At 42.5% G+C, this 20,146-nt stretch overlaps 1 protein-coding gene across 3 annotated transcripts in view; it reads left to right on the plus strand.

The window, feature by feature from the left end:
• PSMC6 (proteasome 26S subunit, ATPase 6) overlaps positions 1 to 20,146 on the plus strand; it is a 99,488-nt gene that overhangs the window by 67,107 nt on the left and 12,235 nt on the right. For all 3 annotated transcript variants that reach the window (XM_033952409.1, XM_033952407.1, XM_033952408.1), the window contains exons 7-13: positions 470 to 557; positions 4,178 to 4,239; positions 4,368 to 4,491; positions 10,650 to 10,711; positions 12,555 to 12,675; positions 12,782 to 12,862; positions 14,639 to 14,710. In XM_033952409.1, coding sequence (XP_033808300.1) covers positions 470 to 557; positions 4,178 to 4,239; positions 4,368 to 4,491; positions 10,650 to 10,711; positions 12,555 to 12,675; positions 12,782 to 12,862; positions 14,639 to 14,710 — 610 coding nt within the window. The remainder of the gene's footprint in view (positions 1 to 469; positions 558 to 4,177; positions 4,240 to 4,367; positions 4,492 to 10,649; positions 10,712 to 12,554; positions 12,676 to 12,781; positions 12,863 to 14,638; positions 14,711 to 20,146) is intronic.

Raw genomic sequence — 20,146 nt, forward strand, 5'->3', positions numbered from 1 at the left:
TCCAATTATTCCTTCCCCCCTCCCCCTCAATATGAAACCATTGTCACCTCTAATAGCTATCCCCCTCCCCCTTTATCAAGCTGCACTACAGGTTTTTAGTGTGGGCCGGCACGTAAATGCTCTGACGCTCATAGAATTCCTATGAGGTTGGAGCACTTCCCTCACCGGCCTGCGCTAAAAACCTCTAGCACAGCTTGATAAAAGGGGGCTGTATGTAAACAGCACTACAATAAAATATAAATGAATAAATATCGATCATCCATATTAAGAAACCCTCCCATCTTGTCCAACCAAAAGTAGTACATTCCCAGGATTATTAAATACCATAGATTATATAATATTTAGCAAAGGGTTCTGAGCTCTTATATTACCCTTCCATTATAAATCTGAAAATTTTAAGAGTTAGAATAATTTCAGCTTTTTTCTATTGTCACCAGTGTACAAGACAAGTTGGTTTCTTTCTTTGTAGGTTATCGAGCTTCCTCTTACAAATCCAGAGTTATTCCAGCGTGTGGGAATTATACCTCCAAAAGGCTGCTTGCTCTATGGCCCTCCAGGTAAGTTTCTGTCTTTGGTTAAAATGTTGCTTTTGTGTGAGAGAAATCAGTATAAACTTTTTGCAACACTGGGATAGAGTATTGGGCACCCCCTGTTTTTGTCTACCCATTTGGGATAGAGATAGTACCTATATATAATACATATAAAACTGCTTTGGTTCTATCATAGAAAAGCAATATGTCAAATTCATGACCCATTTGAAAAGGGTATCTCCTGAACTACTTGGATTTTAAACAATTTCTTTTTTCTAAAGCTTCTATCTGCCTCAAATTCCTCAATTTGGTTCAAAATTGACTGGGATGGACTTCTCAGGCAGTTATACCCCTATATCATGCCAGTTTTGCACTGGATGATTGGCTGAGGAGTATCTGTGTGGTGCGTGGCTTGCGAGGGAGGGGCAAGAGTCTCGGGCTTAGCCTCCTCTGGGGGACTGCAGGGAAGATATCCCTCTCGGAGCCCAAGAAAAGCCAGTCCTGGGTCCTACAGGATTTACCACAGATTTTATTAATCGCCTGTGGAAATCTTATCTCATGGGTCTGGGATGCACTGCACTGCCTACAAGCAGTACCGGCTTTGGACCAGGGAGTGAACCCACCCCAGGAGACTTCCCTGTAGCTGAAGGACTCTGCTATTAGCCTGTGTGACCCGGAGAAACAGGATTGGAAATCAGACTTCATGCCTTTATTGTCCTAAGGCATGCTTCCTACCTAGGGAATTCCGGTTCCCTTGCAGGGCCCGGGAGTCAGGAGGTGATAGCAGTTCTTGAACAATGTGTGCACAGGCTTTTCAAGTCTGCTTCTGTACCACATGTTATGGATGTGCTCAGGGAAGTTAAACTGGAAACTCAACAGCCTTTTTACCCCTGCATCCTGGACATCACTTTGCTGGTCACAGAGCAATGGGAGTCTCTGGAGGGCACCCTAAGGGTGGCCACCTATGTCCAAACTTTACCCTATGGCTCCTGAATTTCAGCAACTGTTTAGCCAGCTGAAGGTTGATTCCACAGTGGCTCAAGTAACCAAATGTATCTCCCTCCCAAGATAGGCTGGCATGATGTTAAAAGATGCACAAGATCGCAAGGTGGATGTGGTCCTTAAGAGACAATTTGAAGCGCTAGCCTTGAGGTTCAAGGCTGCAGTGGCAGCATTGTTTGGACAATAGGTTGCGGTGGAGGATGTGTGCCCCCATCTGATAATGGAGGGGATGGATTATGTGGTGGATGTTCCAAAATCAATCTTATCAAAAAATCTATGCTCTCATCTGAAGGGGTTCAAATACTGGTTTATGATACATATGAATTTTTTTGAATATAAAGTGGAGAAAAAGACCTCAGCTTTCATGTGTAATGTTCTATTCAAGCATAAGTCTGAAATAATCAAACTAGCATAACTCTATCATAAGCCAAAAAACTCCACTGTTTGATTATCAAAAAACCAAACACTTGAACCCAACTTCTGGATTCGGTCAAAAAACAAAAAGCAAAAAACGAACTCAATTAGATTGGTGTGGCAAACAATTCACCAACAGGCGCTCATTAAAGCAATATGGTAAAATTGTGAAGTTACTACAGAGAGACACTCTCTGATCATGCAACCATCAACAATTCACAGCAAAAAAAATCCCAAACGAGAAAAATAATCAAATAATTCACACACAGTACTTAACTGTCCACAAGAATCTTCATCATAAATGGCTCTGTTCTGGAGCTTATAGCATCCCAATCTTCTGAAATCCACCAAGCAAAATGCATCGTCTACTCCTCTTCAGTTGAACCACAACCATTCGCTTCACTGCAGCCAAAAAACTTGCTCACAACGCCACACTAAACAACATAACTCCCAACAGGAGACCCTGTTTTCGCAAATGTGTCTTCAGGGGAAAATATTCGAGAGAGAGAAAAAAATAATAATTGACGCGGCTGCAACTCTCAATTTTTTTTTTTCTCTCTCAAATTTTAATGTTTTTTATATACAATACACCAGTTGTTGATTTTGATATTGTGAGTAATAACTCAAGCTTAGACAAGACAGATGATGAGCACATCACCTCAGTAAGGACATGAATAAAATCTAAGTAGTGTCTTGGGTGTTTGTTCTCTGTTCATTTGAATGTTAGACATTCAAGCCATAGAACCAGTTCTGGTGAAGAATCGGGCTCAGGCCGATACTCTGTATACTTCATAGTGCCCAAGAAAGGCACCGGAGACTGATTCTAGATCTAAAGTCCATGAATGCAGCTCTCAAGACACCCCAGTTTCGCATGGAAATGGTTTGATCAGTCATTGTGGCAGTAGTACCAGGGGAATTCCTTGCCTCTTTAGATCTGAGAAAGGTGTACTTGCATATTCCCATTTTTCTGGCCCGCAGAAAACACTTGAGATTCAATGTCTTCCAGCATTTTCCTCATTTTATCATAGTTGCCCTTTTGAAAATTAAACACCCTTTCAGTAGATTTTTTTTGTGACATTGCTCCCGGTATCAGCTCAAATTTGATCATGTTATGATCACTGTTTCCCAGCAGACCCAACACAGTTAAATCCTGTACTATATCTTGCATTCCACTAAGGACCAAATGTAAAATAGCACCCCCTCTTGTCATTTCCCGGACCAGTTGCTCCAAGAAGCAGTCATTTATGACATTTAGGAATTTTACTTCCCTAATGAATTTGTTGATTTTTGGAGCCCCTACATGTTAGGGCTAGTTGAACACAGCAGGTTGGTTTTTTGGTACACCCATGTTGTAAATTCATGCTAATTAGTCTGTTTAATGAGTTACAGAGCAGAACAGAAATATATGGTGTTTGCGTGGGAGTTCCCATGCCCCTCCTGATTACTTTTCTCATAGTGGAGCTCGACTACTTTAGTACAAACTGAAGAGGGCAGTATACTCCACTGGTGAAGGTGAAGTTGCTGAAAGATGTGATGAACATCCTTCTGCAAGGAACGCAAAACCATTGGTTATTCACCTAGAGTACGGACTCCTATGTCTTCTAACAGAAAGAAGATTATCAAGGTAAGAACCTAATCTTCCATTGTAAATGAGTAATTCAGAAGCTGTTTTAAGTTAAAGAATATTTGTTTCAATGTATCTGGAAGCATGGCTTGCAAAATCAATAATATTACAAAAAGGTTGCTTTTTGCCTGTATTTCATTTTCAGTTTAACAAAAGTAATGTTTAACCAGGCAAGAAATATGTCTTGGAGTTAAGAGAATAACTTATTTGACTACTTTTTTATTTTTTATTGGTTTTGTTTCTGATTTAATACAGAATTTTTGCTGGATGGAAATTTAGAGGAGTAAACTAAATAACAGATCTTTTTCAAAAACAAAATGTGTGGAATCTGGAACTGGGCTGCAGCGGAGGACTTTGGGTATAAATTAAACCCATGAGTATTGTGCTTGTCCTATCTGCTTCAGGAGAATTTATATGCAAGAAATATAGAAGATGTAGAGCACTTTGTATCTTGAGTTGGTGTTCTGTAGCATTGGTGTCTTGTTGGCCTATAGTTCTGCCGCACTACTTTTTTGATTTCCAGACTCTATTGAGATCAGGCTAGGGATGTTTTGCCTTTCTGTTTTTGTACTGCACTTTTGTGACCTGGTATTGTTCTTATTTTAAGGTACAGGAAAAACTCTCTTGGCAAGAGCCGTTGCTAGTCAGTTGGACTGCAATTTCTTAAAGGTAAAGCAATCTTTATTTTCTCTAGAAAATCAATTTTTGTTAAAGGGATATTTAGTGGTGGAGGGGATTAAGAAAGTTATTTCATTTTTGCCAATATATTCTTTTTTTTCTTTCCTCCTCCCAAACAGGTTGTGTCTAGCTCTATCGTAGACAAATACATCGGTGAAAGTGCTCGACTGATTCGAGAAATGTTTAACTATGCCAGGGATCACCAGCCATGTATCATTTTCATGGATGAAATAGATGCTATTGGTATGAATCCTTGCTTGTCTTTTAGACATACTCAAAACACTGTTCCAGTGCAATAGGTGAAGGGTATTAACGTGGAACATAATCTTTTCCAGAGAAAGGAAAATGGTAAAACCAGAGGACATAATTTGAGGTTGAGGGGTGGTAGATTCAAAGGCAATGTTAGGAAATTCTACTTTACGGAGAGGGTGGTGGATGCCTGAAATGTGTTCCCGAGAGAGGTGGTGGAGAGTAAAACTGTGACTGAGTTCAAAGAAGCGTGGGATGAACACAGAGGATCTAGAATCTGAAAATAATATTAAAAATTGAACTAAGGCCAGTACTGGGCAGACTTGCACGGTCTGTGTCTGTATATGGCCATTTGGTGGAGGATGGGCTGGGGAGGGCTTCAATGGCTGGGAGAGTGTAGATGGGCTGGAGTAGGTTTTAACGGAGATTTCGGCAGTAGAAACCCAAGCACAGTACCGAGTAGAGCTTTGGATTCTTGCCCAGAAATAGCTAAGAAGAAAAAATTAAAAAAATTTAAATTGAATCATATTGGGCAGACTGGATGGACCATTCAGGTCTTTATCTGCCGTCATCTACTATGTTACTATGTTACCTTCTAGACCAGGGGTGCCCACACTTTTTGGGCTTGCGAGCTACTTTTAAAATGACCAAGTCAAAATGATCTACCAACAATAAAATTTAAAAAAAACACAACACACACTGTACGCATAGAAAATGTTAATTATCATTCCTATTCCAGGGTTTTTCAAAGAGGTCAAAGCAGATGACTCTATGCACTATCACCTCAGTAACAACCATACAAAAATAGACAAATATACCCCCCTCCCTTTTTACTAAAACCACGATAGCAGTTTTTAGAGCGCAGGGAGCTGCGCTGAATGCCCAGCGCTGCTCTCGACGCTCTTAGGCTCCCTGCACTAAAAAACTCTATTGCGGTTTAGTAAAAGGGGACCTTAGTGTAAAATATAGACAGCAGATATAAATTCAGACACATTTTGATCACTAAATTTAAAATAAAATCATTTTTCCTACCTTGTCTGGTGATTTCATGAGTCTCTGGTTGCACTTTCTTCTTCTGACTGTGCATACAATCTTTCTTCCCTTCTTTTAGCCTGTATGCTTCCTCTCCTCCAGACCTCGTTCCCTCCCCCAACTTTTCCTTCCTCTCTCCCTGCCCTTTCTTTCTATCTGCCTCCCTTTCTTTTTTTTCTGTTTCTCTTCTTTCCTTCTGTCTCCCTGCCTGCCCTTTTTCTTTCTTTCTCCCTGCCCTCCCCCAAGCCACTGCCATCGGGGACCAGGACCCAAACTGCCACCAATAACAGGCCCCAAACCGCTACCAATAACAGGCCTGAAAGCCGACGCCGCCCTAAGCGCTCCCTGCTTCGCCGACCAGCATTCCTCTCCCCGATGTCAATTCTGCCGTCGGGGAGAGGAAGGCTGATTGGCCCAAGATCGCGATCGACCTATTGGGGAAAATGCTACCGGGTCCTGCCTTCGCGGAAACAGAAAGTAGGCAGGACCCGGCAGCAAGAAGAGCAAATGCTTCACTAACCTGTCTCCCGCCTTAGCCCAGTAGCGAACGCTTGCTTCAGGGCTCTCAACATGTGCGTGCCGGCTTCCCTTCTCCACCCCCCCCCCCCCCAAGACATAACTTCCGGTTTCGGAGGGAAGAGAAGGGAAGCCGGCACGCACACGTTAGAGCCATGGAGCATAAGTTCGCTACGGGCTGAAATCTCCAAGCCGTTTTTTTTTTTTGTTTTTTTTTAATGTTCAGCAGCGGCGGCAGCAGCAGCAGCAGATGACAGCTGGGCGGACCGCCCAGCTAAAAGGCCCTAGAGAGAACACTGGAGAGGAAGGCTGATCGGCTCGGTAGATCAGGACGGCAACACGAGTCTATCACGGAGCCCAGGATGGGCTCCGCGATCGACTCGTGTTGCCTTCCTGAGCTACTGGTCGATCGCGATCGACGTGTTGGGCACCCCTGTTCTAGACAGTAAGGTTTTTTTCCTTTAGCCGCACGCTGCAGAAGGAATTAACTCCAGATTTTTCACTCTGCCTCTTGTATTTCACTGGGCTCTCCAGCTCCACTCTCAGTGCTTTCCTTTTGCATGCTTGACCTCAGATGTGTTTGTTCTGCTCTCCCCATTTTATTATTTTTAATGTGATGTATTTCATCCCTGTTTTGGGTAATTTGGTGCATGGAGCGATGTTAAAGCTCTGCCTACTTGAGAATTCACAGACTTCGGTCTGTAGCTGACAGGCTGATCCCACTGGGTACCTGTTAGCCAGCCTGCATAGTTTTCTCCGGAGTTTAGGGCTGTCCCTGAGGTAGTCTCACCTTCTGTTAATCAAGGGTCAAGTGCAGGCTGTTAAGCACCCTTAGGAGGCTTGGCGGTGTCACGCAGAGTGACGACTGTGTCATTGCGCCTCCGTCCGTTCCGGTGCGCATCTGTTGGTCTGCAGGGATGGACATTGGAGTCTGACTTGCAGCCTGAAGATCAGCTTTGCAGCAGCATTCTCAGCATTGTGGCAGTGAATATTCTCATCCAGCTACTGTGAGAGAGCTGAAAGCAGGTTTCCAGCACTCATCCTGTCAGGTCACAGTGAGTACACAGGCTTGACAGCCTGTGAGAGACATTGGGGGAGGTTGGAAAAGTGGGATTTTCAATGTTCCCTCTCCTGAAAAATCCTAAAATCACTGTTTTTAGAGTTTGGGAAGTGTGAAAAATATCACGATTTTGGTGCTAATTTCTTGGCAGCGGCCATCTTGGATTTTTAGTGATCTTTTTTTCTAAAGCTCCCTGTTTCTTCAGAACTGCCTATTTTGCCTGGAAACTTGCTAGAATGGAGTCCTTGAGCTCTTCTCATGTGGATTTTTGCCAGGATTTTGCAAATTTAGCGCTTTTGGAGCATCATTGTGCTGTGTTATGCAGCGGGGAGGGGTAGCAGCATCCAGCTTAGCTTCTCCCCTGCTAAAGCAGATGACCAAATGCTCAGCTATCCCAGCGAAACAGGAAAGCGGATTGCTTCTTCAGTTGAAGATCTGAGCCTGGAAGCAAGGGGCTCGACACTCTGGTGGAGCCTTGGCCTCAGGAGATTCTCCTGTATGTTTGCTTCTTGCCTGATGTCGGCCAGGTCATTCAGAGGATTGTATCTTATCCGGGCTGCACCCTTCTGGTGGCTCCAGATTGGCCTTGCAGACCATGGTGCAGGGTTCCGAGGTCACAGCCTTCAGCTGAGTGCCTCTCCGGACCTTCTCAAGCAGAGTCCGGTTTCCATGGAAGATCTGGGTTGCTGTGCTATCACGGCATGGCTCTTGAGCACTCAGCCTTAGATCATGAAGCATATTCTGCCCTGGTTGTTACTCTTCTGTAGTCTAAGAAGTCATCTATACTAAGGCGTGGAAGGCCTTCCAACACTGGTGTGCCCAGGACCATGTGGACCCTTATTCAGCTCCGATGTGGATAATATTCGCTTTTCTTCAGGCTGGTTTGAATAAAGGCCTCCATTGTGGCTTCTCCTTGGGTCCAGGTGGCCAGGCTCTCTTGTTAGATCCCAGGAGCGTCTGTCCTTGTTGGCATCTCATCCTGATGTTGCTTAATTTTTGAAGGGAGCTCTTTGTGTCAGACCGCAGGTTAAGCACCCTTTCCCTTCCTGGGACCTTAACTTGAAATTGTCTAGCCTTTTAAGCCCCATCGAGATGCTTCCCTCTTGGACTTTATGCTCAAGACTGTTTTTCTGGTCGCCATTACTGCAGCGCATCATGTGTCGGAACTGCAGGCTTTGTCTTGCAAGGACCCTTTCTTCCATGTTTCAGAGGCAGGGGTTTCCCTGCTAATGGTGCCGTCTTTCCTGCCAAAGGTAGTTTTGGCTTTCCATGTTAATTGGGAAATGTATTTGCCTGCTTTTCAACTGACAAGTATCAAGACACAGAACTGCCTGTTGAAGAAACTGGATGTGCGCAGAGTTCTTCTTAATTATCTGAACGTCACGAATGAGTTTTGTCTCTCTTACCATTTGTTTGTGCCGACTCATTCAATTAAGTGAGGCATTCCCACTTCCAAAGCCACAGTTTCCAGATGGATCCGTAGGGCCGTTCATCAGCCTGCATTATTTTGGGGAAACAGTCTCCTGTTTCCATCTAGGGGCATTCTGCCTGGAGTGTGGCTTCTTCGTGGGCCTAAGCTAGATCTATATCTCCTAAGGAGATTTGCCAAGTGGCAACGTGGTCTTCTCATCACACGTTTACCAAGTTCTACAGAGTGGACATGGCGGCAAGACAGAACTCTGCTTTCGGGTCCTGCCCTAGCTTTTTGGGGGACTGCTTTTGTATGTCCCTGATGTCTAGAATGTCTCATCTATTGCACTGGAGAAAGAGATTATGCACTTACCCTGGTAAGCTCTTTTCCTGTAGATAAACAGATGTGTCCAAAAGTTACTCATGGATTTAGAAAGCAATTTAAACGCTGCTGGTAGGAGTTAATTTTAGGCATCTGTAATAAGGCAAATAAGACAGATTGAGCCAGACATATGTAGCTCTTGGCACATAGTTCAAACCACCTGTATAGAGGAGACTAAAATTCACATCTCCTATCTACCCTGAAACACATAATATGATTTAAAAATAGACCAGATGATCCTTGTAACTATGGGAAAGTTACTTCACTCTCCATTGCCTCAGTTACAAGCTTAGATAAGCTCTCTAGGGACAGGGAATTGACTGCCTTCTGTTGTAAGCTAAATCAAAATGAATAGTTCATAGCATAGGTTCCTGAGTCTGTGAACTATCCTGACTGTAAAAGCCAGATAGGCTAGGAAAGAGGGGAAAAAAGATACTTGCACTATACTGCTCCTGAAATGTTATGCAGCCCAGCAAAGAATTTTCATAATGGCTTTAAATAGATTATCATAGTAGGAATGATAGGTAGATAAATATTCTAATATACTGCTAATCTGTTTTCTTATTTACTAATCCAGAATTATGAGATGTCATAAGCAAATATACGGGTACCCCGGGGAAGAGATTTTTATATAATGAGGCATCCCTTTTGAATCTGAATACAAATCTGACCAGTTATTCAGTGCAATTTTGAAATTAATAAAACAATATTATTCTCTAAAATATCTAGGACAAGAGAAAAGACTATTAAAATAAGAAATTTTGATATTTGCAAACAAATTCTAGTACTAAAGTTGTACCAAGGGATCTCCACCTAGTCCTTGCGATGCACCAAGCCAGTCAAGTTTTCTGGATCTCCACAATGCATATACATGAGATAGATTTGCATACAACAGAGGCAGTGCATGAAAATCTCATATGCATTGTGGGGATTCTGAAAACCTGATTAGCTTGGTATGTCCTGAGGACTGGGTTGAGACCCCCCTGCTCTAAAATGATGATTTTGAACCCAGTCCTTGGGGCACACCTAGCTAGTCTTGTTTTCAGGACATCCACAATGTATATGCATATGAGAAGTTTGTATGCAAATCTCTCTCGTGTATATATTATATATTGTGGATATCCTGAAAACCTCACTCCTGAATGTGCCCCAAGGACTGGGTTGAGAAGCACTGCTTTGAGATTCCAATTGTACATGCTGAGTAAACAGTTTTGAATAACACTTGTAATGTATTCTAAACTTCCCTCTTTATAAGCTAAGTATCTTAAGTAAATTTTGTATATCCTTTCTCCTCTCACACCTTAGCTGAGATAGAGAAATTATGGAGGAAATAATAAATAGTTATTCTGAGTGCTGATTAATTCTAAAGGCTTTTATTAACTATTGTTTCTATATATGATTTGCTTGAAATTCTGAACCCTTTGCAAGCTCTTGGTAACTTGTATGTGTGTCAGTGGGCTCCAGTTGGAAGGGAAGGTAACCACTGAGAAGGAATTGAGATTGGTTCTAGGCCCAGTCCTTTGCTAGAGTTTTGATGATGCTATAGAAGGGAGAGTTATAATTCTTGATGGAATAGCTATAACTTGATTAATTGGTTATAGGTTTAGCTGCTGTGCTGTAACACAAAAAAAACGCACTTAGAACTAGCAGTTATGAAATGGGAAAGAGATTTGGGTCGTCTATATTAAAATTTTCAGATTTTAATACAATCTTTCCTGCTCCTTTATCTCTCATGAAAATTTAACTATATAGGTGGCAGACGGTTTTCTGAGGGAACCTCAGCTGATAGAGAAATTCAGCGAACTCTAATGGAGGTAAAGCTGCTCTTGTTGTTTCACTTTTTTATGTAATCTTACAAATTTGTTAAACACAATCTGGGTACAAAAAAGTTATCTCTCATAATTACATACCATAAAGGGACATTCATAACTATGAACAGTATGGTACATCAGTATATTACTATTCATAGAATCATGGCCCCTAAAGCTTGGTGTTGTAAAATCAGTTTTTTAGTAGCCATGTTTTTTTCTCGTTCAGATTTACTTGCTTATTTATTGGGGTTTAATCTTGTGAAATTCATAAGTTGATATTCTGTGACTACCTGACTTGAATGTTTTGAAACCTTAGCCTAAGCCTTAACATGTGGTTCTTCCAATGAACTGGACAGTGGAGCATGACCTACTTTTAATTTTTTTTTAATATATTTAAACAGTTTTTATTGATGACTGGATAGTGATGCAACAATAAAGCAAAACAATGTTCCATTTCAGGTCATCCATTACTGACAAATAGAATTTTCCTCCCTCTCCTCACTATTGAACCGTTGCTGTAAAAAAAGCTCAATATAAAATCTAGCAATATAAACAGACAAATATCAATGAAAGCGACCTTAGAACAAGTTGTAAAACAACTTAGATATATCATTTTATCTCCTGTACTATCCCTCCCCTCCCCCCAAAAAAGCTCTCTTAAATTAAGATGTGCAGGATGTATGCAGAGATCATAAACCTAGAACTGAATATGCAGTATCAGTTACACAGGTTACAGCATTCCTTAGTTACCTGAAGCTCTTATTCCCTCTATCCTTCCATCATAAAATAATGGTTGAAAATTTTGTTTCTGTTTAGTTATTGCCAGACTTCACATAACTGATTGTTACTGACAGGTTGTCATTTTAGAAATTCCTTAAACTATTCTTCAGTTTCTATATACAGCTGGGAACTGTAAGGTTGATTTTGTTTTGTTTTTTTGTTTTTTTTTGTTAGTTTGTTTATTTGCAAAAATGACCTTATGTGCAGTGTATGGTGTACCTTGTACCCCCTCTGGTGGTCTAGTGGTAGGCAGGGACAGGGTACAGGGCACGTCTAGTGGTGGGCACTCTTAGTGGCAGTTAGTCAGCTAGCCAGCCCCAAGGTAGGGCCCCCCCCAGTACTCTCTTTTTTTTTTTTTTTGCCTCTCAGTGCGCTTTCTGCACTCTTGCCTCGGTTCCTCTGCTCTCTTCCGGCATCGGCACAGGGGTGCACGAGGCAGGTGCATGCTTTTTGCGTGCCTGCCTGGTCCCGTGCTGCACACTGAATGGCTGCCGTGAGTTCTTGCAGGACTCATGAGAACTGACAGCAGCCATTCGGAGTGCAACATGGGACCAGGCAGGCAAGCAAAAAGCGTTCACCTGCCTCGTGCTTTGCTGTGCCACTGCTGGAAGAGAGCAGAGGAACCGAGGCAGGAGAGCGGAAAGCGCGCTGGGAGCCGGGGTGCAAAAAAATGTGTGGGGTTTTGTTTTTTTTAATATTCGCTCATTAAGACGTACCTAGTGCGTCTTATGGAGCAAAAAATACAGTATATAACAAAACTCCACAATATCTATGTTGCAAACATATAGGTATATACACAAATTATTAAAGCAGGAGGGAAAGCCTCTGATTTAGCACTATAACTGTACTCATAGAAATTCAGATCATTGGCAAAAACCTTCCATTATATTTTCTTATATCAAAATAATTTTTATGTGAAAAAAACAGCTTTTAAATATGGTGCAAATGAAAACGGGTTCTTTTGACAGTGGCTAGAGTTTACAGTTAAATTACTGCTGCATCAGGTACTGAAATGCTAATTCTGTGTTTTCAAAATATTTTAATAGTGTGCATGTTTTGTGTTTAGCTACTGAACCAGATGGATGGATTTGACACCCTGCACAGAGTTAAAATGATCATGGCTACAAACAGGCCAGACACACTTGATCCTGCATTGTTGCGTCCTGGAAGACTTGATAGAAAAATCCGTAAGCTATATAGAACAGTTCCATTGTGATTATAAGATCTTTTTATTTCTTTGCATACATGTCTACATTTTCTGTTACTCATGTTTTTATTCTTTGTTATTTCAAGATATTGAATTACCAAATGAACAAGCCAGGCTAGATATCTTGAAGATTCATGCTGGCCCCATCACAAAACATGGTGAAATAGGTAAGCACAGTATCTGGAAGCACAGATTTTTTAAAATGCTGTGAAACTGGCATGTGGTATGTTTTATTTTGTGCGTAAATTAGATTTTTACACACACACGTACACACACGTACGTACACAAACACACGTACACACACACACACGTGTACACACACACGTGTACACACACACACGTACACACACACACACACACACACGTACACACACACACACACACGTACACACACACACACACACACACACGTACACACGTTATAACAACTTTGAACATAGTGTTTACTGGATCCTACCTGATCTCATGGAACATTATCCAGAATGGTTAATTTTGGAATGGAAAATTATGTCCCCAATGCGTACTATTTTGCATATTAAAGATCCCCTAGAATCTCTATAGTTATTTAGATAATATGCACATCCAGGGAGGGGGGAGGGATGAGAGGTAAATAAGGTTGGAAAAATGGTTGGAAAAGTTTTGGTGGGTGAGGGGAGGGTATTAATAAGCAAGAATTTTTGAAAAATTTTAAGTTATGTCTATATTGTAAAATGAATAATTTACTCTGTATTTCACTTATTATATATGTTTTAAAAATGAATATATGTTTTAAAAATGAATAAACAGTTTAGTGTCTACGAATTTAATCACCTCACTTGTTCCAATTTCCAGATCATTTATAAAAATATTTGGTTTGTCATTCTGCCTTTCAAAATAATGTTCAAAGCAGCTTATTGCAGTGGCATACTGAGGGGTGGGGGGGGCAGATCGCTTCAGGTGCCATCTTTGCGGGGGGTGCCAGCGCCTCTCACCCTCTCCGCACTCCTGTTCCTTCCCTTCCCCCCAGTACCTCTAACTCTTCGCCAGCGCAAGCAGCATCTCCAACTTGCTTCTTGTATGGGCTCGCCTCTCCCTCTGATGTCACTTCCAGGTCACGGGACCAAGAAGTGGCATCAGAGACTGAGGTCAGCGCAAGCAGTAAGTTGGAGATGCTGCTCGCGCCAGAGAAATTAAAGAGGTGCGGGTGAAGGGAAAGGAAGGGGCGGTGGGGGGGGGGCCACACACCCTCACTACGTCACTGTCTTACCTTACTACTGTTTAGGTGCAAGTTACTTGCCAAGAGCTTAAAATGTTAGTGGATACCAAAGGCAACAGGAGATAGTGACTTGCTCAAGATCACAAGGAATGCCTGTAGTAGAAATAGGATTTGAACCCTGGTCCCCAGTCCATTGCTGTAAATATTAGGCTGCTCTTTCTTGTCATGTAATCTGAAATCATTTGCAGCAAGTATAGCCTCTGTTGTATCAAAATGCACCTCTTTTCAAAACTGACCAAATATACAAATGGAAAGTCAATAAATAGGAGCTTAATTATAACTTTCTCTCATTAGTCTTGAACTTTCTTGCTATTTAGTATTGATAAACACAGCCTGTAATGTTATCAAATTCATAAAAACATAAGAGTTGCCATACTGGGACAGACTAAAGGTCCATCAAACCCAGTATCCTCTTGGAAACTTACCAGGGCAGAAACCTGTGTTGAAAGCCATTAAATTAGCACACAAAGGGCCCCTCCTAAATATTTGGACCCCAGCCACATGCCTACTCTTGGAACTCTAAAGATCTTTCTTTGAAGGCAGTGATCCTGACTGAAACTTGTTAGAATTTAATTAGAATTGTCTCAGTCATTCCAGAATATGAAAATATATTTTATTTGTACTTGTAATTAAATTTCACTTTTGGTATTTTGTTGTGATTATTTCTTTCTTTATTTTTTATAAATAGATTATGAAGCCATTGTAAAACTTTCAGATGGGTTTAATGGAGCAGATCTGAGAAATGTTTGCACTGAAGCTGGTAAGAAAGAAAGAATTCTATAGTCACTGCAAATTTCTTAGCAGAATATCCTATATTTGAAGAACATGTTTCCAAAACTCACTCAGTTTGTCAGCAGCAGGTTTTTTTTGGACCAAGTAAGTTTTGCACAAAGTATTCAAAGTCATTAAAATACCTTGGACTTAAATGAGTTTTGGCACAAGAATAAGCTACAGTATATCAATCTTCCCTTGATGTATGAAATTAATCCTACAACTGAAAATTGGCAAAAAATGGACAGTGAGTTTTGGAAATGAGCTCTTCATTTGTGGGGGAGGGGGGAGTTTAAATAACTCAGTGTTAGAGTGGAGAGGGGCTTTTTTTAGTACAAACTGTTTATTGGTTTTTATAGAGTACAATAACAAAAGTAAACAATTAACCAGAGTAATTACATGAGATCAAAGGTAATGCATGTAAAATCCATATTACCCTTTGTACCCAGATTGAACTAGGGGTTCTGAAATAAATCCTCTGGAGTGTCTTACAGCCTTATCCAGATGCTTACCTGACACCTATTTTTGAGATCTGAACAGTAAAGGAATTCTGTTACCTAAAGCTGGGGTGTCAAACTCAATCACATAAGGGGCCGAAATCTAAACCATAGGCTAAGTTAAACATAGAAACATAGAAATAGACGGCAGATAAGGGCCCACGGCCCATCTAGTCTGCCCACCTTAATGTCCCTCCCCTACCTTTGCCCTGTGAATAGATCTCATGTGCCGATCCCATTTTGCCTTAAAATCAGGCACGCTGCTGGCCTCAATCACCTGTAGTGGAAGACTATTCCAGCGATCAACCACTCTTTCAGTGAAAAAGAATTTCCTGGTGTCACCTCGTAGTTTCCCGCCCCTGATTTTCAACGGATGCCCTCTTGTTGTCGTGGGACCCTTGAAAAAGAAGATATCTTCCTCCGCCTCGATGCGGCCCGTAAGATACTTGAACGTCTCGATCATGTCTCCCCTCTCTCTGCGCTCCTCGAGCGAGTATAGCTGTAATTTGTCAAGCCGTTTTTCGTATAGTAGATCCTTGAGTCCCGAGACCATCCGGGTGGCCATTCTTTGCACCAACTCCAGTCTCAGCACATCCTTGCGATAATGCGGCCTCCAGAATTGCACACAGTATTCCAGGTGGGGCCTCACCATGGATCTATACAATGGCATAATGACTTCCGCCTTACGACTGACGAAACCCCTTCGTATGCAGCCCATGATTTGTCTTGCCTTGGACGAAGCCTGCTCCACTTGATTGGCAGACTTCATGTCCTCACTGACGATTACCCCCAAGTCTCGTTCTGCTACCGTTTTTGCTAGGATCTCGCCATTAAGGGTATAAGACTTGCATGGATTCTGGCTGCCCAGGTGCATAACTTTGCATTTTTTGGCATTGAAGTTGAGTTGCCATGTCCTAGACCATCGCTCCAGTAGGAGTAGGTCGTGCATCATGTTGTCGGGCACTGAATCTTCGTCTGTTGTGCATTTGCCCACTACATTACTCAGTTTGGCGTCATCGGCGAATAATGTTATTTTACCTCGAAACCCTTCTGCCAAGTCTCTTATAAAGATGTTGAATAGGATTGGGCCCAAGACTGAGCCCTGTGGTACTCCACTAATCACCTCCGTCATTTCGGAGGGGGTGCCGTTCACCACCACCCTTTGGAGCCTACCTCCAAGCCAGCTCCCAACCCATTTCGTCAATGTGTTACCTAATCCTATAGAACTCATCTTGCTCAGCAGCCTGCGGTGTGGTACGCTATCGAATGCTTTGCTAAAGTCCAGGTACACGATGTCCAGGGACTCCCCAATATCCAGCTTCCCCGTCACCCAGTCAAAGAAGCTGATCAGGTTGGATTGGCAGGATCTCCCCTTAGTAAATCCATGTTGTCGGGGATCCCGTAGATTCTCCTCATCCAGGATCTTATCTAATTGGTGTTTGATTAGAGTTTCCATTAGTTTGCTCACTATCGATGTTAGACTCACTGGTCTGTAGTTTGCTGTCTCCATCTTTGAGCCTTTCTTGTGGAGTGGAATGACGTTAGCCGTCCTCCAGTCCAACGGGACGCTGCCTGTACTAAGGGAGAGGTTGAAGAGCGCGGACAGTGGCTCCGCCAAGACATCACTCAGCTCCCTAAGCACCCTGGGGTGCAGGTTGTCCGGCCCCATTGCTTTGTTAACCTTGAGCTTTGACAGCTCACCTTAGACACTGCTGGGCGTAAACTCAAAGTTACTAAACGGGTCAACTGAGCCAACCCTTGTCTGTAGCTGAGGGCCGAGCCCTGGCGCTTCTCGGGTGAAGACTGAGCAGAAGTATTCATTTAATAGTTGGGCTTTTTCCGAATCCTTTTCCACATAGTCTCCGTCTGGTTTCCTAAGACGTACAATCCCGCATGAGTTTTTTCTTCTATCACCGATATACCTGAAGAAGGATTTATCTCCCTTCTGGATGTTCTTTGCTAGAGACTCCTCCATGAGGAATTTAGCCTCCCTGACTGCTGTTTTGACGGCTTTTGATTTGGCCAGGTAGTCTGCTCTAGAGTTCTGCTTCCCTGATTGTTTGTAAGAGATGAATGCTTTTTTCTTCTCCTTGATCAGGTCTGAGATCTCCGCAGTAAACCACTGTGGCTTATTGTTCCTTCGCCGTTTACTTACTGATTTTACATAGCGGTTTGTTACTTCTTGTATGGTTGCTTTCAAAGTCGACCACATGTCTTCCACGTTATCGGTTTCTTCTTGGCTTTGTAGCGCCTGGTGAACGAAGTCTCCCATTTCTTTGAAATTTGTGTCCTTGAATTTGAGGACTTTGGTTAGTGTAGTAGATTTAGTGAAACCTTTCCTGATATTGAACCATACCATGTTGTGGTCACTGGAGGCCAATGTGTCGCCCACCGAGACCTCTGTGACACTTTCTCCATTGGTAAGTATCAGGTCCAGTATTGCCTGATCCCTTGTCGGTTCCAACACCAGTTGCCTGAGGCTTGCTCCTTTCATAGAGTTTAATAGCCTCCTGCTGCTGCCGGAAGCAGAGGTAAGTGTAACCCAATCCACATCAGGCATGTTGAAGTCACCTAGCAATACTGTGTCCCCACGCAAGGTGATATTTTCTATATCTTCGATTATTTCCATATCCAGGTCATCCTGTTGTCTTGGGGGTCTGTAAATTACGCCAAGATACAAGCATTTGTCCTTCCCTCTGGCCAAATTAACCCAAAGGGATTCCCCAGTATACTGGACATCTGAGATTCTCGTGACCTTAATGTCATCTTTAGTATATAATGCTACACCCCTTCCCATCCTACCCTCTCTGTCCCGGCGAAGCAAGTTGTAACCCGGTATGACCATGTCCCACCCGTGGGAGTCTGTGAGCCAGGTTTCGGATATCGCCACCACATCCAGGTCGGCATTCCTTATTTCTGTTTCCAATTCCAGGATCTTGTTTCCTAAACTGTGTGCGTTGACGTACATAGCCCTCCATGTTATATTTTTGTTATGTCTCAGTGGGGATATTCCTGTTTGAGCTATTTGAACACCTTTAGCATTGTTTGTGTTATTTGTGCTTTCCTGAGGCTCAGAACCACAATGTGTACTCCCCATATACCCAGAACTACAGTGTGTACTCCCCCTAGACCCGGAATTACAATGTGACCCATAAATATGATGTGACCCTACTCCCGACTCAAAAGTGTGTGGGTCGACTTTTTTATTAAGATACTTAGGGGTCCTTTTATTAAGACATTTACTGATTTAGCACGCACTAAATGTGCACCTTAATAAAAGCACCCCTTAGTCTTAGTAGAAGTATAGGGTTACAACCTCTCCAACCCGACTCAGGCTCTGTGATGGGCCAAAATGAAAAACTTGGACAAATCAGTTTTTATTCTCTCAAAAGAGACCTTTCTGTTTTTTAGATCCAAAACATACACTTCTCTTCCACTGTGCACACAGTGCAGAAATAACATGCTACACCACTGGATTATGGATGGTCTTTAGCAGCTTTCCAGACTTTCAAATTACAAATAACTTCCAGGGGGTTATAACTGTGTGACTGATAATCATAGACAGAGCTGAAATCTGCAAAGAACATATGGTCAGTTTTGGAAGACTTGGCGTCCATGGGCCTTTGAAGCAGCTGTCGATTTATGTAAGAACATGTGTCTTCTACGGTGGGGCATCCTAGGAACCCGGTTGTCTGATTTAAAATTATAGTCTAGGAGGGCAATGTTTAAAAGACGTTTCCAAACAGAAAAAAGTGGTTATTCCTAATTCTGTATTCTGCAGCACAATGTGCAAATGGTTTGGGAACTCACCTCTTTGATAGCTTTTCTTTTAAAATTTTCAGGCAGGCAGCCAGGAGGATTAGGCGGACCTGAACAACGATGGCAGCTGGGAGGGCGCAGGTGACCATGTGCGTGAAGAGCGGCGGCAGTAGGGAGCGTCGGGAGTACAGTGTTGCACAGCATGGAGGCCATGAGACGTGAGGCATGTGAATTTACAGCTGGCCCACCGAAAGACATCAGCTGTAGATTCACACACCTCAAGTCTCGCGGCCACCACGCTGTGTAATGCTGTGTTCACGACGCTCTCTACTGCTAAGCTGGCCTGTTGGAAGACATCAGCTATAGATTCACGCACCTCAAGTCTTGCGACAGAGTAGTAAAGACTTGAGGCATGTGAATCTATAGCTGATGCCTTCCAGTGGGCCAGTTTAATTGCAAATTTTTCATCGTCTGGCGGGCCAGATTTTATGACACCGCAGGCTAGATTTTGACATGTCTGACTTAGAGGAACTGAATGTGGAATATCTGTCTAGGTTGTCCCTGGAGTATATGCCATTTAGACCAATATCACTCTTATTTAGCAAGGTGAACCCCTATGACTCTCATAAAATGTAGGTAGGGTAAGGATTAGCATCTTTTCATCCTCCGTGCAGGTTAAAGGTATGGGTGTACTGACAGTATATGTACTACCTTATCATGAAAAAGGGGCAGAGGTAGGTAACGGAAGGAAACTAAGCAGGTAGACTGCATGATTTCCATATATAATTTCCGGCATTTACTCTGTGATTGCTTTATTGCAAGTATAGTTGACTCCACCTAAGTGCACATCAGTTAAGCGCACGCTTTGGTTATCCGCAACCTACCACCATGGTCCCGTTTTTGGTTTTTTTTTAAACATTAAAGTAAATGGACGTAGACTTCGGATAATTGCATTTCTGATAACACAATCCACTTATGCGCACTGATGTGTTAGATCCCACCTCTTTTCGTTCACGTTACGTTCACTCTGGTTAAAAGTAATCACGTTCTCACATGGATGAGACGCGTGTTTCAGATCAGCAGTCTAGGCCTGGCCAGGTATTTGAACTTCACCATGGCGTTGTGTGGAAAAAAATCTTTGTCTTTAAGGGCTGAACATGTCGATGTCT

The sequence above is a fragment of the Geotrypetes seraphini genome, chromosome 7, assembly GCF_902459505.1.
Source record: "Geotrypetes seraphini chromosome 7, aGeoSer1.1, whole genome shotgun sequence".
Taxonomy (NCBI): Eukaryota; Metazoa; Chordata; class Amphibia; order Gymnophiona; family Dermophiidae; genus Geotrypetes; species Geotrypetes seraphini.